The sequence below is a fragment of the Hoplias malabaricus genome, chromosome 17, assembly GCF_029633855.1.
Source record: "Hoplias malabaricus isolate fHopMal1 chromosome 17, fHopMal1.hap1, whole genome shotgun sequence".
Lineage (NCBI taxonomy): Eukaryota > Metazoa > Chordata > Actinopteri > Characiformes > Erythrinidae > Hoplias > Hoplias malabaricus.
In genome coordinates, this window is record NC_089816.1 from 3,306,732 (window position 1) to 3,325,447 (window position 18,716).

At 40.7% G+C, this 18,716-nt stretch overlaps 1 protein-coding gene across 1 annotated transcript in view; it reads left to right on the top strand.

Moving 5' to 3' along the window:
- Positions 1 to 1,004: 1,004 nt before the first annotated feature.
- afap1l1a (actin filament associated protein 1-like 1a) overlaps positions 1,005 to 18,716 on the top strand; it is a 43,875-nt gene continuing 26,163 nt past the window's right edge. Inside the window, exon 1 of the mRNA XM_066649465.1 lies at positions 1,005 to 1,199. Within this exon, the coding sequence (XP_066505562.1) occupies positions 1,076 to 1,199 (124 nt within the window). The 5' untranslated portion in view covers positions 1,005 to 1,075. The remainder of the gene's footprint in view (positions 1,200 to 18,716) is intronic.

The window sequence follows — 18,716 nt, forward strand, 5'->3', positions numbered from 1 at the left end:
CCCACCAAGTCCGTCTTTGTATCTCTCTTGTCTCATGTCTGTTTGTATTTATTTCTGTGTTTAAGTTTAATAATATAATATGAACATTGTGCTCTGATGTTAATTTTTTTCTGCATGAGAAATGAACAGCTCATTTCATAACATTGTGAACCAGTCATATATTGTTAGGAATATAAATGCGATGACAAATTCAGTGTTAAAACACAAAACCACAATGTTTTGATATTAAATAATTGACACACTCAGGTGCTGTACTATCATTGTTATAAAGAGAAACTGGTGTGTAATGACAAGAGTATTCCATTTAATAACAGTTTAAACATAAAGAAAATACAACTGATACATAGTCATTTACATGGCTGTTGTTCTGGCATTACTAACCAGAATGACCTGATATTAAGTGAGAGACATATTCAGGTGGTGTACGTTCATTACGAGATGAAAGTGGAGTGTGCAAACTGGAGGATGTGTTTTAATAACAATCTCAACATGCAGAAAGAATACAATTGAAATATGACAATTTACAGTGATTCTCTTTTAAAACGGCACACCAGAATGACTTGATATTAAGTGAGAGGCATATTCAGGTGGTGTAATAGTTTCAATATAGAGTGTATAACTAAAATGTTAGTTCTGTGCAAACTAACGATTCCCTTTTAACAATGATCTAAATTTGGAATTAAAGTTACAGAGATGGGACAACACAAAGGGCCTTTATTTTGAAATGACACATCAGAATGACGTGAGTGACATGTCCTGATATCTTCATTATTTCCGCAAAATAGCAAATATTTGTTTTTTTATTAATGTACTATTTGTTTATAAAATTATTTATTTATTACATGGTTTTTCATGTCAGTGACTTTTGGCTTTTATTTTGAAAACTAAGCGGGGGCTAGTTTGACCAAGCTTTTCCAAGTGGAGGCTGGCTTGACTCCAGTAATTAAGGGAGTGCTGAGAGCTGGACAGCGATGGACAGGTTCCACAAACCGGCCGGAAAGAGCAGTAGGACCCAGAGGCGAACTGAGGGGACATGGAGGCGTGTGTTTGACTTCATTGAGAGTGTGTGGAGTGTATGTGCAGAGGGTTTGTATCTGTCCGGGCGAGAAGCGTGAAATGTACGCACCACTCACAGCAGGGATTTTACTTTGACGCTTCACACACACAAACTCCACTCATGGAAGTAAACAGCGGAACACGTGAGTAATTCCTTAATGTCATTCAATCAAACTCCCTTCGTTTTTATTGGCGCTACATTCATTGGAGAACGTCTGGAAGATAATAGCAGATGACTTGTGTTTATCTTGACTATAAAAGTAAATACACAGTAAACATGCTGCAGCTTGAAGGCTGTCAGGAGGAGGTATGCAGAAGCCTGGGCAGCCCTGGTGAGATATGCTTTGACTGTCAAAGTGAAAATAGGAGAAGATATAAGGATTTTCAGCATATTTAATGAGCTGATTTGAACATGAAATAAATAAGTAAATAAAAAAAATAAAAAGCCATTTATCAGAACATTTACATAATGTTATGTGCATGTTAAATTCAGCAAATAATGTGTGCATTTCATTGTGCTGAACTGTGTCCTCCACAGAACTGAATTTAACACACACACACACACATAAGACAAACAACAAAGTCCTTTCACCAAGAATTGCCTTTCAGATATGCATACGAATGCCTGCTGGTTTAATAAAGCATACTCTTTCTCGTTCATATTCATTATTTGTCCCAAACTGTGCAGAAACCCATTATGAGGACTGAATTCACTTACTTTAAGATACACCCATTCGTTCAAACGTGCACTCAGAGTTTGTTTATTACCTAGAAATACAGTGCTAGAGCTACAGCGCGAATCTAAGGTCATGCTCAAAGCCAAGTGTCTGCCAGAACCGTGTAAGGGTAGACCCCCCCCCCCTCCAAAATAAAGCCTTCTCAGAAGATTAGATGCTGTTTCTGCACAAATTGTTATTAACAGCTGTCCACAGTGTCCACACTTCTTTGTACAGATTGCAAACATTATTTGTCAAGCTGAAACAACTACTTAAAGCTCAAACAAAATCTCTCAGCGAGTCCTTTCCTATATATGGACTCAGATTGTATTCTCTTGTCGTCTACTCACTGCTCAGCCCCTTTCACGGACTTCAAAAGTCAAGAAGAGCCTCTACACCTGGATTTTAAGCCTGTGTGAGTGGGAGGAGGATTCAGAGGTTCTCCGCTGGGGTTAGTTTTCCAATTTCTCTAGGCCACAGCTTCTCAGGCTGACCTCCAGCACTTCCATCTCGTTTACAATAAGTTAAGCCCATCTTTATAAGAAGCTGAGTTCTAACAGGACCCCCATGGCGAGGGGTTTGTGGGTTTAAGATCTCCTGGAAGTCCCGGTGTTTTGATTTGACTTTTTTTCTTGGTGCAGGGCTCTCTGAGAGAGGTGCTGTTGTTTTCTAGCTTTTTTTGTTTTTTTCAGGAGCAGACGGCAGGAGCTGGTGACTTTTTAAAGCGTATTTTCTTTCTCTAAAATCCCCTCAAAAACAATGGGGTGGTCCCAGCAGGTTGTGTAAACAAAGCAGTTCCTGGTCAGTGAGTGGAGCTGATTCAAGGATTGAGGAAACTTGCTAGTGCAGTCTGATTAGCTGAAATATGACAAACAAAAAAGTAGGCTATATCAAACGTCAGGGTAAAGATTAAGTACAATCCTGTTCATTTTCCTCTGGGATTAATTTTGGTTTAAACCTGGCACTCACCTTTGGATAGACCTCCACACACAATCAGGTCCTAATCCTCATATTCCACTATGGATAATTTAACCCTGACCCTAACTTTGTTGATACTGAGAGTCAACAGGTAGGTGGTTAAAATGTATACAATTTCAGCTCCAGTAATTGTAGCTCAACACACTTGGAGGAGAACAATAACTCTCACATTAACTCTTACTCAAATAATAATCAAAACAATTGATAGGTTACTTAATTACTAATGTAACTGAGGGTGGCATGTTTTCCCTCTGGGTTCTCCAGTCCCAGAGTAACTCGGTGAGTGTATGATGCCCTGTGATGGACTGGCACCCTTTCCAGGGTGTGTTCCTGCCTTGCCCCCAATGATTCCTTTAAGCCCTGGACTCACAGATTAATGTTGAATGAATTATTATTAATAAAGATAGGATTGATATTGACAGCTCTAATCTTTGTAAAGTGCTTCAGTAATGAGAAGATGGATGTGCATGCATAGGTTTGTCTGGCCATTGTTTTTATTTCCATCATCTGGTAAAAACATAGCTTTGGAGTTTTCAACTTGTGTGTTGACTGACATCGCCCCATCACCATTTTTTTTCCTGTGCTCTCTGCCTCCTCTATTGAACAAACTCCTCTTCCTCCTCCCTCCTGGAGTGTCTGTCTGTTTACACAAGCACTAGAGAGAAAGGGCAAAAACAAAGAGAAAAAAAAGCATACATCCCTTAGGGAGTCAACTTGATTTTGCTTCTATTTATAACTGCCTTAGCTCTGTTTTTGTTTATGGGAAAGTGGGTCGGTTTGGTCTGGTTCAGTTAGCTGTAGACACTTTGGGTCTCGGGTGACAGTTTAATCATACTGCTTGCTATTTGTCAAGGCTAAATCAAATCATTATCTCTGTAATGATTTACCAAAATCAATGCTCTTGTTAAATAAGCCACATTTTGTGGTGAATTATTAAATCCAGAGCGGAGCCTAAGCCAGGAGGGGTGCACATGTTGGAGGCCTTCTTAGGCTAATGTATCAGGTAGGCGTGAAGGGGAATATATCTGTCCCCGTGGAGCTGTTTCATATGTGGGATTGTCTCTTTATTTCAAAAGCTGCACTGAATCATATTTATTGTTTCCTCTGTCTCTTTCCTTAAACTGCAAGCATATGGAAGAGCTTATGAGTGTGAAGAACAAAGATGTCCTGTCTTGTAACTTGTGTAATGACACACAAATCAAACGTGTATGCACTCACACTTTTTAGAGGCTGCTTTTTAAATATTCCTTTGTACAATCAACCTTTCACTATCGTCGTGCTAATGTGTGACGCCGTATTTAGCTCTTGTCTGCTTACATTCTGTGGCATCTGTAAGCATGGAGTTCTGTGTGGGTAGGAAAGAGAGCAGTGGATGGCCTCCTGTGATGCTTAGAGGATGATAGCACTGTAAGCATAGTTTGGAAAAATGCTGCTTCAGCGTTTTCTTTTGGAACGCCACAATACATAAATATCTCTATTACATTGATCTATAGTTGTCTTTTGTCATTTTGTCATCTGTGTATGCAGCGTGCTGGTGCTGCAGGTAGTGTTGTTGTCATCCAGCTCCAGGCTATTGGGCTCCTGGGTTCAAACGCGTCGGTGTGTTACCTCCAGGTGCCCCCGGTTTCTTCCCACATGTGTGAACTGTGATTGTGATTTGTTAATGCTCTTAATCTTTCAATGGACAGAAGTTCAAGTAAAAATGAATTTATTAAAATGTAAGTAAATATTAAATTAATTGTATTATGTAAATATAAACTAGGGCTGGACAATAATTTAGTATCAATTTATATCACAATATAAAATGGTTCAATAACAATTATGGTGCTTTTCAACTGCATGGAACTTACTCGACTCGCACAGCTGGTACCTGGTCCCTGGAACCGGGTACGTTTTTAGTCCCAGCTCGCTCCAGGTTCCAATCATGCAGAGTAGGTACTAAATGGTGTAAACCCTGCAGAGCTTTCACAATATTTTCGTCAGTTCTGCGCATTCAGTTTACAATTTCAAATATTAATATTGACAAATATTGATTAGTATTGACAAATTTTAATCGATCAAAAATATGTTTGATGGTGATGTCATGTTTCTTGTCTGTTCTTGAAAGTTTTTCAGTGGATTTTATACTGTTCGTATCGATATTGGAATTCGTATCGTATTATATCGTGTTGACCATAATTAAGAAATATATTGTGATATAAATTCTGGCCATATAATCTGGCCCTAATATAAATAAATATTCAATTTTGCAATTGAACCTCTGCCAAAGGCTCAGTCTTTGCAAATAAAAGTGGGTTATGGCTCACCGTGCACAACTTTGTGAGAGAATTAAGAAATAGTTAAAAAAAAGAACAATTCTCAGTGCATAACAGCAAACAACTAAAGTATTTTACTAGTTAAAGTACACAATATTGTTAACAAATTCAGTAAATTGGGAGAATTTTAGTTAATGTAAAATAAAGCCTGTCATTCTACTGTAATATATAAAGACACACTGTTGCCACTTTACACAGTCCATTACTGCATAAGTAAGTGCAGCCTTACACTTTACCACATAAGGAAAAAGCCATATATCAGTTCTGTGCAGAAACACTGCAGAGTTCTCTGTGCCTGATCTCATCTCAGACGGTCCCAGTGACAGTCCTGTGGTCAGATGAGTCCATGTTTCAGCCAAAATACAAAATTGGTCAATGAAAACATTGGATATTCTTGTTTTTATTGCATTATACAAAAAATCCTAACTCTTCCAGAAACTGGGTTGCAGATATTAATGTGAAATTGTGTAAACAGATTCTTAATCACTTTACTTTATTGTACTCAATTGCTACTTTATAATGATTCCAATCAGCCATAACATTGTGACCACCTCCATATTTGTACACTCACACACACACTCTTCATTCTGTCAACTCCACTGACCATACAGGAGAACCTCATAGTGTTACAACTACAGACAGTAGTCAATCTGTTTCTCTGCATACTTTGTTTGCCTCATTTCACCCTGTTCTTCAATCGTCATGAACTCAGCTGGACCATTATTGAGCAAGTATTTGGGTGGTGGATCATTCTCAGTGCAGCAGTGACACTGACATGGAAACAGTGTGTTAGTGTTATTTGCATTGGTACAAGTGAATCACACAGCAGTGCTGCCCACACACTGTCCACACTTACTTTGTTGGTCCACCTTGCAGATGTAAAGTCAGAGACAATAGCTCATCATCTGTTTGGTTGTCCTCTAGACCTTCATCAGTGGTCACTGAATGCTGCCCACTGGCTGCATCCATTTTTTTGCTGGACTACTCTCAGTCCAACAGTGACAGAGAGTCCAGTAGGACTGCCGTGTCTGATCCATTCATATCAGCACAACACGCAACCAAAATGTCAGTGTGACTGCAGAGCTGAGAAAGATCCACCAGCCGAATAATACCTGCTCTAGGGTGGTCCTGTGGATTTCCTTCTGAACATTGAAGAATTCAAAATGTTTACAAAGAAACAGATGGATTATAGTCTGTACTTGTAGAGATACAGAGTGCTCCTGTCTGATCAGTGAGAGAGTTGAGAGAATGGACACTGTGAGTAGGAACAAGCAGGTGGTCATAATGCAATGGCTGATTTTATGGTACATATTATGTTAATCTCTTTTTTACATTGCTGAACCTTACATGCTGTTATGTGGAACAAGGATTACAGTTAATCGTATCTTATTTTTGATGATGGAGCATGATACTGCAGCATTCAACAGGTCAAAGCAAAGAAAAAGGAATAGATTGAGAGTGTTTTCTGGTTGCTGGAGTATCTACGTGCCTGGGCAAGTCATAGTTTTGGTTGTTGCAAGTGCGCACAAGCTGTCTGTTCCCTGAGGCTTGTGGGAAGGCCACACTTGAATGAATGCATGGATACGGGTTTTCAAGCCCCAGCTCAACAATGCAAGCGTCTGTCAGCTCTCTGTTAGAGCCTCGGCACCGAAAGACAAAAAGCTTATCGACATGAGTTTGAGAGTAATGGGTGTAGCTCAACACTGCCTTGTTTACACTGAGTGTTTTGTGTTCAACTTAACTCACCTCAGCATTTCAACGTTTGCCCGTAGTGTTGAGCACTAACGGTGAAAAAGAGAAACAGTATAACAATACGGGTTGTTTTAAGAGTACCATATATATGCACTATATATACAAATGTGTAGACATCTCTTATCATGAATGATTTCCAATTCTTTACAGTGTATTCAGTGAAACAGGAGACATGGAGGCTGCTTCATCTGAGTCTGTGGTCACCATGTTCAGTGTCTTGTGGCTAGAGGTCTTTAATAACCGCAGCATTCATCTGTGCATCAATGGAACCATGTTTTGTTTAGAGTAATGGAGCAGCATCCAATTGGGAGTTTCACTGGTGTTTGTAATTCAGAACAAATAATCCAAAATGTCTACTCAACATCTCTAAAGCAGTGTTTAGTCTGAAGCAAGGGCGTAGAATTAGCATGGACAGGGTTGACGTGTCCCCACCAATATCCAGCAATTATTTAATTGCCCCCACACCTCCAGAAAAAAAAAAAACCCTGATCTGTCAACGTCTCATTAACCTAGAGCTGCAGAAAGGGTTAAAACACGTTCTCTACTCGAGTTCTACCATCCCCTAACACATATGGCCAGTGATTGGCTGTGCCTTTCCCTGCTGTCACGTGAGACTCTGTAGTTTGGTTGTGAGCAGCGCTAAAACTGGAAGGAAAACTTTCCAGTCATAAGCGAGTGTTACTGTGCAAGACTCAGGTGCATCGTGGGTGACACATGGGTGTCAGAAGCGAGTGAGGATGGCAGCAAATAAGAAGAAGGTGGACATAAGACACTATTTTTAAAGAAACGTGTAAGTCACTTAAAGTCCATCACAGTAACAGCAGGCTATAAAGTCTGTAGCTGTGAATAACATGGTTTGGAAATAAACTGCACAACAAACAGACAATTGTCAGTTCTCTTTCATTGTCATTTTATCACAGAGCAAAGGAGAAAAAAAGATGATGGGGTGGGATTCATAGGTTCCCACCAATGTTGAGAGCAAATCTACGGCATTGGTCTGAAGCCTTCTCAGAAACATGTTACTGCAGCAATGGAGAATAAACTCGCTGTTGATAAGCTTCATTTCAGAGGAAATTTTGAATGTGTGTGTGTGTGTGTGTGTTTGTGTGTGTGTGTGTGTGTGTGTCCACAAACACAAAGCACTGACAGATACTTGGAATAGACAGACAGCAGCACTCAGCGTTTCATGTCTGTCAAAGGAGATTTTAAACAGGGTTTGGTCTGGTTTTTAAGACCTATAACATACTTCCAGTTAGTGGTATAACAGTGGTTGCACCACACATAGTGAAAGACTGTTGTCTCTGGTTTCCATGGTGATAGCCGCCTTCTGGCCTCTGCCCACAATATGACAGCAAGCAGAAGCTCCAGCTGGCAGAAGGATGAGAGAGTGCGCTAAGCTGTAAACAGAAGTAGAGATGCATGATGATATTGGAAATGTATTGGTATTGATAATGGCTTTTTAGAGAATATCAGCCTGAGGATTTAATTTTGCTGAAAATGCTGGAAAAAGACTGGGTGACTGTCTTTACTTAAAAAACAAGGGTAGAAAATTATTGGCTCAGATTCTTCCACCTCTGACAGTGTGTAGAAGTGCAAAGGCAGAGCTGAAGGAAGTGCTTTTATTTCAGTATTATTGTATTGTTGAAGTGCAGCACGGGTGACTGTGAGGAGTGTGGTGTGTTCTCCCTGTGTCTGCGTGGGTTTCCTCTGGGTGACTGTCTGTGAGGAGTGTGGTGTGTTCTCCCTGTGTCTGCGTGGGTTTCCTCTGGGTGACTGTCTGTGAAGAGTGTGCTGTGTTTTTCGAAGGACTGGTGCCCACTCCAGGGTGTGTTCCTGCCTTGCGTCCAGTGATTCTGGGTAGGCTCTGGACGCACTGCAACCCTGAACTGGATAAGCGGTTACAGACAATAACTGATGACTGTTTTATGGAATAGAGGCATTGTTAGAGATACATTTGGTATTTATTTGTGTTTAAATATTTGCTTTAATTAGCATTTATTCATTTATTTATTTATTTGTCTATTTATTATTATATATTTTGTATTAGTTTGAGTAGATCTATTATTCAAACTGAAAAGTGTTTAAATCTGTGATCAGACTCTGTAAGGAATGGTTAGCCCAATGTGTAACCAAATATGGCTAACCAAAAGAGCAACCTTTCATTTTATTACTTGCATACAGTTTGTGGAAAGCTAAAATGTTTTGCAAATTAATGTTACATATTCATTCATTCATTATCTGTAACCCTTATCCAGTTCAGGGTCGCGGTGGGTCCAGAGCCTACCTGGAATCATTGGGCGCAATGCGGGAATACACCCTGGAGGGGGCGCCAGTCCTTCACAGGGCAACACAGACACACACACACACCTGCCAATCTACCTACCAACGTGTGTTTTTGGACTGTGGGAGGAATCCAGAGCACCCAGAGGAAACCCACGCGGACACAGGGAGAACACACAACACTCCTCACAGACAGTCACCCGTAGGAAACCCACGCGTACACGGGGAGAACACACCAACTCCTCACAGACAGTCACCCGGAGGAAACCCACGCGGACACGGGGAGAACACACCACACTCCTCACATTGCTATTGTTACACATTGCTATCATTTTAATCCAGGGTATCTCATTTTCTGTATTTTATAAATTTGTATATTGGCATCAGTAGTTATGTACATGTATGATATCGGATTTCAGCATTGGCCATATTTCATATTGATATTTCATATTGACATTCCATATCAGTGAATCCCTAAACAGAAGTGCCCAGTGTTGTAGGGTTATTCTCACTGTGTCTCCTCTCTGACTGGATAAAGCCAAATGTACACATCTGCAGGCAGGTGCAGGGAGGGTCTGGTATGGTGTGTCTGATCCGTGTCTGATTTATTAACCTGGCTCCGAGCAGAGTACTCATTAAGCATACGTTTAGCGCCGTCTGGCCACTAAAACCTGTTTTCTAAGGTTTTATCTGAAGGTGAGGTTTTGGGGAAACATGCTGACTTTGTATTCGCACTGTAACCACTTGCTTGTTCTGCAGAAGTGATTTATGGAACCTTCCACTGAAGCATTTGGCTGCCGTGATATAGTCCAAGCAGGCCGCCTGTACACTTCCTCGACACCTCCTCTGTGTGTGTGCTTCCTCTCTGAAGCTGATCTACGAGGAGAGGCCAGGGGTCAGGACTGCACCCTAGTGAGGGGAATTTTCCGACTTTCTCTCTGAATTTGATGCGCACACAAAGCACACTGAGCAGACACACTCCCCTGGACATCCTCTCTGTGAGTATTCCCAGGACAAAGCCTCCAGTCACAACATTGAAGGGCTACAGTGTGGAAGGTCTCTGCACAGTCTTAACAGTGTCAGTGGAACACTGAGGTCCTTCACAATGTGGGGGGAGGGGGGGAGTGGTGGCCAATGAAAGGCATAGCTTGAGAATGAAATCATGGGCTTTTTGAGTGATAAGAAGTATGAATTAGCCTGAAATTGAAGGCCTCTTTTGTCCCAGATTGTGGCTGACTCACCCTCTTTGTGCTGCATTGGGGGCAGAGAGTGAATAAGAGCTGAAGGGTGATGTTCAAGTTGGTAGAGGGTCACTGACATTGCAGCCTAACTGCTCCAAGGCTAGTGCCTTTCATTTCCACACTCCTTTGACCCCTGCCCTCATGTCTGATCCCTCCAAAGCAGGCTTGAGGAACACTTCTCACCGTACTGTACCTAAGGGTTGGAGCTGTTTGATTAATATGTTTAATGATACAATATAAGGCTAAATGTTTTTGATGCTTGCTCATCCCAAAAATGAAGGGTATTAACATGGAGTTTGTCACTTGTTTGTTGCATTAACAGTCCTGCAAACTTTAAAGAACACTTCTGAAACACTTTTACACTTCATACTGGAATATCGATATTTCTGTGGGTTTTAAATAATACATATATTGTGACTTATTAATAGGTATGTATTGATTCGTTGATATTTCAGCTGGTAATACCAGTGTTAGTTTTTAAAGCTCTGTATATATATCCACTGCTTTAGTAACACTAAAATATGATTTTTGGTCACTGGCATCACTTTGCATTTTTATATTATATCATTTCAACTGTACTGTACTGAGTTCCACCACCTGCCTGACTCCCTGGCCTCCCTATCACTTCCTCCTCCAGGCCTGGAGGCTCATATGACCCTTATAATGGCCAGCAGGGAATTTCCCTCTCTGTCCAACTCACTGCAGTTTAGCCAGAGATTCAGAAACTGTGAGGAGTTACAGCTAACCAAACTTTTAAACTGAAAGAAATGTGGCAACCTGTTGCTTAATGATCAGAAATATTTTACACAGATCAAACATTAAGCACAAGGGTAAGCATTTGGCTGTTTGGCTTGCTCTCTTCCCCATTTAGCTGTATGCATAATACTGTGTGTGTGTGTGTGTGTATGTGTGGTAACTGACACTTAATAACATTTGTGTGAGGATGAATTCCCTACTCGTGTTTTTCGTTCCATTCCATATAACCTAAAGCTATGTGTAATATCACACTGCTTTTCGAAAACTGTAACCAGAGTAAAATTGTTGATTTCCAAACCAGATGTAACAGCTGTCCTTAAAACTTCAAACCGACAATTGCAAAACACTTGAAATACACTAAACCTTAGTACACCACTTACAGATGTGCAAAATATACAACATATGCTGCAAAGTAGGCAGCAGATCAGTGTTTTTATTCCCTTATGTGATTCAGTATCACCATATTGTACCAGAATGTTCTGGTCGGAAAGGTACCATTGTAGAGGATTTGAACAGATTTGCACCCAGAGTGTACAGTATAATAAGGTAATACTTGTAGTGCTGGAGCCCCGGGCCATGGTGGGAAAGAGGAGAAAGATGAAAGCTTCCTGTGCCCTGCTGAGCCAAGGCCAGGCTTCAAAGCTAGTTAATGCTTAAACAGGTGAGAGGGAGTATCTGGGCTATAACTCTGCCACTGTGTGTGTGTGTGTGTGTGTGTGTGTGTGTGTGTGTGTAGCGGGGCCGAACATGGAAGGCCCTGAGGAGGCCTCGTGCTAATGATGAGCTTCCTCAGCCTCAACCATTTATTTAACCTTCTCTCTGAGTTTATTAACCTGGTACAGCACCAAGGTAAAACAGGAGTTCTTTCTGTGTTCATCTGATTAATGCCAAACATTTATTGAAACAATATTTAAAGCAATAGTTAATCAGACATTAACAGAGTTACCTATCTTCTCCAAAAATGCAGATAAACAGGAATATGTTTTCTGACTTGCTTATGTCAAAATATGCACAAATATGTGTCAAAGAATGCACTTTTTAAATATTCTTATTATGTTTTTTTGTTGTTGCTTGACTGAGGGCTCAATTCCTGATGATTACCTCAGGTACACGACTACGTAGCATACGCAGACAGCAACGAGTGTGATTGGTCCGAAGAAGTACAGAAACTTGGATTCCTTTCCTTCACATACAGAGATGCAGAAAGCAGCATATATTTCCTTAGACATGGTGTGGGCTTTAGGGATGAATAAAAATGTTGAACAAAATAAAATACGCAGGTTTTTGGGAAATAAAATACTTAACGAGAAGCGATACGACGTATGGAAAATGTGCCTTGTATTAGTTACTTTCCTGACACCTCATGTAAACTCTGCTCTGTCCCAAACAACGACCTACTCCCTAAATAGTGCATTTTAAATATTTATAAAAGTAATTCTGCTACACCACTACGTAATGTATAACGTAGTGCAGAGGAAGATGTTTGAGATTCAGCCCTAGTGGTGCGGGGGTGTAATTGCAGAGCGACGCAGACACCAATGCAGAAGTATAAACGCTCGCGACGGCATAGGGCTCTTGCGTATCCTACGGCCTACGCTCTGCGTTGAGTCAATGCAGAAGTATAAATCAGTTTTATGTTGGCTAAGACCCATTGTAATGCCTAAAATATGCTTTTTGTACAGTTTTCCATTAGGCCTTTCAATAATTTAACCACATTGTTTCCAGTATTAATACAACAGTTGCAGAGTTAAAATACACCACAAAATAATTGATGACTGTAATCAAAATTAACGTTTAAGATATAGTCTGCTGGACAGTTCTTTAACAAGATTTTTGACAGATGTAACACTTGAGATGGAGAATCCTCAGCTTAGTTTTAGTGCCGCAACACTGGGGAACATGTGCCTTGAGATGATTAAAGTTAATCAGTGTGGCCACAATGTGCGGATTTTCTCCGGCTTCACTGTGCCATGGACCTTTTAACACAGTGTGTGAATGTACTGGCTTGTTTTATGATAACCCAAAGCATGTTCTCATCCATCATAAAGCAGCAGGAGCGACGTGCAATTTCCTCTTTTTCCACACGATGCGCACCACCTTAATACAGTACACGGCTCAAAACAAAGCCGGGAAAATGTAAGCTTTTCCACATGCTCACCTGCTACCTTTTTCTCTCTCTCCCTGTGCGTGTGTGGCTTTTAGGGCAGACGTAAGATTCTTTTTACGTTGATATATATATCAATATTTGTGACTGCAGGACTACATGGAGTCAACAAATGTGATGTCCTAATATACACGTTATACAGATTGTGGACAATCCATTTTCTTCAGAAAGTAATGGAATTAATTGAGAGTTTGGTCCTCTTTCCTGCAGTAACAGATCTTTGCGCTTTACACTGGCTTTACACTGATAATTTGATGGCATTCATTTTGGATGACATTCATTTGCAGGGATTGATTTTGGAGGATCAATACTGAAACACACACCCCACTCCACCTCATCCCGAAGGCGGTAGACAGTGCTCCATCACAGTCCCATTGCTTTACAACCCAAAGCTGGGAAGTTTATACACTTCTAGCCCACACTTATCCTTGAACGTGATGAAATTGGGCTCATGTGCAGATGCTTCAGAGATGCCCCAGGGCATTTTGTTTAATGCTTTCCTGTTGGAGATTCTAAATGCACTGTGTACACAGTGATGGCACTGAAAATAACTGGATTCATTTATTACAAGAGTCATCTACATAGTTTACATGCGTAGTGAACCATTCACTGGGAGGACAGTAAGTTGAAGTGGAGAAACAGTGTAAGAACAAACAAAACAGGAAGATGTAGGAGTGATGGACCAAATGGGAAGAATAGGAAACAGAAGTTGGGGAGTGATTGTCAATGTCTTCGGCTCAGACAGGAAGCTGCTGCTTTTAGTGTGCATACCTTACCCAGTTAGCCAAGGAATACAGAGTGGCACTTATATAGAGAAGTGTTGTTTTCTAATTCTAGCTGTGTACGTGCAGTTTAAGGATGTTAGTGGATATACTGTTTTTAGACATCCACTTCTGAAAATAAGTGTTCTTTGGAGTGATGCTTTTAAGTTATTTACTGTATATTTTAAGCCCTATTGTAATTACACACCGGATAAGATGTAATATATCCTATATCGGTCCATTAGAGCTTCACATAGGGCCCAGCTTACTCTCTTCCTACCAGCAAACCCAACATCTTTCCTACACCTTCCTACGCCTAACAACTAAGGTTATTTATTGGGCCCAGTCCATTCCCTTCATCCGTACTTAAAACCCCACAGTATCACTAAGTCTTTACAGGGGACATCGGGTCGGGACCTCCCTTCGTCGTTTTTTTATTTTTTTTATTTATTTTTTTTTTGCTCAAATAAGTCCACAACACCTCGGGAGGTGTTGAGAGTGAGAGGTTGAGAGTGAGGTCTGGCATCCCAGTCCCATCCCCTTCAAGCTAGCTTTACCTCCCTATTCTCTTACATCGTGCCTGTCCAATGAAAAACACGTTTCTCCAAAACAGGATCTTAAATATAAATGTAAAAGATTTTATATAACTTTATTATGTAATTATAATTTTAGCACATTTCTACTGGTCCATTCATCATGATTATTTTACACAGTATGAAGGAATGTCAGTCTGTGTTCAAATGATGTATTAATCTAAAAATACAAAAAAAAAAGAAAGTGGAGATGCATTAGCATTTAATGCATGCAGAGGGCCACCTCTTCTATGTGGACTTAACATAGTATATCAACTGCCTGCACTTTTAACAACCGTACCTCCACACTGGCCTTCCTTGTGACTAAGGCTGTAATGTAGCCCCACTGGCACCGTTAATGCATGCTCATTGTCACCAGTTCCTTATGAGCTTTATTTGATGCATCACCAACAAACCCAATAACTTAACACAACACCCCACTCACCTGTCTTATCCTCCATGTGCCTAAATCACCACACACCTGAGCCATTACTCATTTATAATTTCCCACATTAGTTTGTGCTCTCTTTATCCACAACCACTGACTAGATCTTCCTGTTACTTCTGATTAATGATTAAAACTGAATTTTCTCAGGGTTTAATGCAATTGCACTATAATTTGTTTTTTGTGTTGTATCAAGCTTTGGGCTTTCTCTGTGTGTGCATGCGTGGATGCACTTGTACTTCTGTTATAGTGTTTTAAAATCCCCTGGAGGTAGGTATTAACTAACATCGGTGACTGTACTGTATGCACAGAGAGTTCAGAACCTCTTCCCGTGAGAATGTCAAGGTGTCCAAATATTCAGCTCTCATTTTCCTAATCTTTTAATGTGGGAATTTCAGTATGACATCAGCTGCTGCTAAGCTCTGCACAGACTTGGCTCCCTCTCCTGCAGATTTCTGGGTGCTGTTGATGTGAATATGCCTGAAATTTAGAGTATATCTCCGCGGCCGAGTGTGGTTAGGAAAGGATTACAATGTTTGCAATTGCTTTCACAGTCACTGCCAGCAGCTAGTGTTTTAACTTAGCCTCACTTTAAACTCTTGGGGGAACAAAATGAACCTAGTATATTGTCATTGTCCCTGGAGTGGTACCTTCAATAGTAAGTCTTCAGTACTTTTTAATTAGGAAATATACCTGCATCATGTTGTATTACATTTGTAAAAGAGAAATAAGGCATTTTTACCACCACAAATTAGCAAACAATATTTCATTTTTTTAATGAAAAAGAACTCACATAAGAACAAGAAACAAATTGCTTTGTAGTTCCTGAATAACCCAGGTTATGTTCTGCAGGGTGGGTTCTCCACACAGGTCGGACTCTGTCAGTCAGGGGCAGAGCCAGGGTGTGGCCAATTGTGGCCAAGGCAAATGTTGTTGTTTAGTGCAGTGCTGAAAAATAATAATAATTTTATAATGTGCAATTATTTGTCTTCCGTATTTAACCCATCTGTGGCAGTGAACACACACACACACTAGTGCACTACAGGCTGTGAACACACACCCAGAGCGGTGGGCAGCCAGCCTTGGTGTACGGGGAGCAGTTGTGCGTTCAGTGTCTTGCTCAAAGGCACCTCAGTCATGGATTGAGGGAGGAGGACACTGCTATTCCTTCACTCCCACCGCCCCCAATTTTCCAGCTGGTCGTGGGAATCGAATCAACAACCTTTCAGTCCACTCCAGAATCAAGATTAACAATGACAGAGGCTATTGTTCCCCATATTACAGGTCAGTGGAGCCTCAGAATGATTTTGAAGCTGTAATTTCCCAGTAAAAATTATTATTTAGCGTTTCTTTAAGTGAAAAGCATCTTGGGTGTCATCACACTGCATGGTATTGACTGATCTGACTTGGGTTTTGGGTGTTTGGCTCTTTTTCTGATCCAGAACTAATCAACCAATAGTCTGTACCATCTTGAAAGTAGGAGGTAGTTTTAAAGTCATATTCTGTTTCCTTTACCTGAGTGACTCACAGAGATGATTCTGATTAACTTGAGTAAGCTGTGAGTAAGTGCCTTGGTTCCCATAACTTAGGCATGATATCAAACTGATATGACGTGGGTTTTGGCCTTTGTTCTCTATCGCTATGTAGCATCTGAACTGAGTCACTTGTTTTGTCCATCACATCAGATCAGGGGGCAAAGCAAACTTCCTGCAACAGCCCAAACATCTGCCTCACCACATGACATCTATATTTGATGAGAGATGTGAGGCTTGTGTTGGAGGACTTTCCCTGGCTGTTGACTTTGGGAGTGCTTAGGCACGATGTCATCCCTTAAACCTGATGCAGTGTAAAGGAAAGCTGTAGAGGGATTGTGTGGAGAAATCCTAAACCCACTTCTCCCACTCCCAATTTGTGCCATTTAATATGGATGAACTGCAGCTGTCAGGCAGTTGTTGGTGTGGATCTTTAAAAAGGGGAATTCCACCACTTTTTCAACAAATGTATATGAAATTCTATTGTTCAGATATCAGTAAAATCACTCAGAGTATTCTTAACAGCCCACAATAGCTACAGTCATGTATTACACTGGGATGAGTGATCTAGTATCTAATCTAAACAGTACTATCACTAATACAGATCACTAATGTTTGTTCGTGAATTGCCTCAAATCTTCACAGAGATGTAATCATCCCCAAAGAATGGAAACTACAAATTGATACCCTTCTTTTTAGATTAATTACTGGGTGAGCAGGTGCACACTAACATTGCAGAGGAATGGCAACATTACATGTTTGACGCCGAACAATCATCGCTTCTTTTCATGGGTCATGTTGGAGGCAGGTCAAGAAACTGTCTGTCATGGCTACAGAGGAGCTGTGTGTTATGATGCTGGTTTTGTGTTCCTTGTTTACATATATGCCCAGGAATGTATTTATTCTTACATATAAATTGGGCTAAATGGATAAAAACCTCCAGCATCACCAGGCTGTAGAGAAACTAAATGGTGTTTTCAATTGATGGAGCTCCATTTAGTAAAACAGTGTATGTGTTGATTGAGTGTTGAATGAAATGGCGTTCTAAGCTGCGTTGACTGTGTTTGTTTGTGAAGGTGTTTCTTCTTCTTCTTTCATTCATTCATTGTCCGAAAGCGCTTATCCAGTTCAGGGTCACGGTGGGTCAGGAGCCTACCCGGAATCACTGGGCGCAAGGCGGGAATACACCCTGGAGGGAGTGCCAGTCCTTTACAGGGCTACACACACTCACACATTCACTCACACACTCACATCCAGGGACACTTTTTTTGAGTCTCCAATTCACCTACCAACCTACCGCAAGAGGAAACCAGAGCACCTGGAGGAAACCCACGCAGACACAGGGAGAACACACCACACTCCTCACAGACAGTCACCCGGAGGAAACCCATGCAGACACAAGGACAACACACCCCACTCATTACAGACAGTCACCCGGAGCGGGACCCTGGAGCTGTGTGACTGCGATACTACCTGCTGCACCACCATGCCGCTCTTCTTACTTCTTTATCTTATTAAAAATGCTGCTAATTTGCTATCTAGATTGTGACCTTCCCTTTTTTTAACTTCTTTTCTTTTGTAAAAATTTGTCCAAATTTGTGTCCATTTTATTCAAAATAAATAAAGTACTATCGTTTTCTCTATTATTTTTGTGCAGCTTTGAAAGTAAGAGTTTGGCCAACATCACTGCTTTGTTGTTAGCAAATTAGTAAATGACTCCCTTTTGATTTCACTTCTTTTTTATTTGTTATTCCTTAAAAATAATTATGCTTGCTTTATTGCTCCTTTTTTATGTGAAATTTGAGACCACCATATTTGAGATTTGCCCATGTATTTATATGATATAGTTACATAACTGTGGTGTTTTATGTGCAGTTCAGAACAATGTTGTGGATAGATATCCGGGGGGGGGGGGGGTTAAATTGCTCATAGAGCTGCATTACGTCATTCTGAAATCAGTCTGCTATCTCTGCTATGAGATGGATCTTAACATGTTTTCAGAGGTTAACAGTGAAAAAGACAACATGTGTCTGCTTTCAGTTTTCAAGAGCAGAGAGATGGAGTCTCTGATAGGACCAGCATATCTGTATGTGTTTGTGTGTAAGTGTGTGTATGAGGTGAACCACACACACGCGTGAGCATACCCTA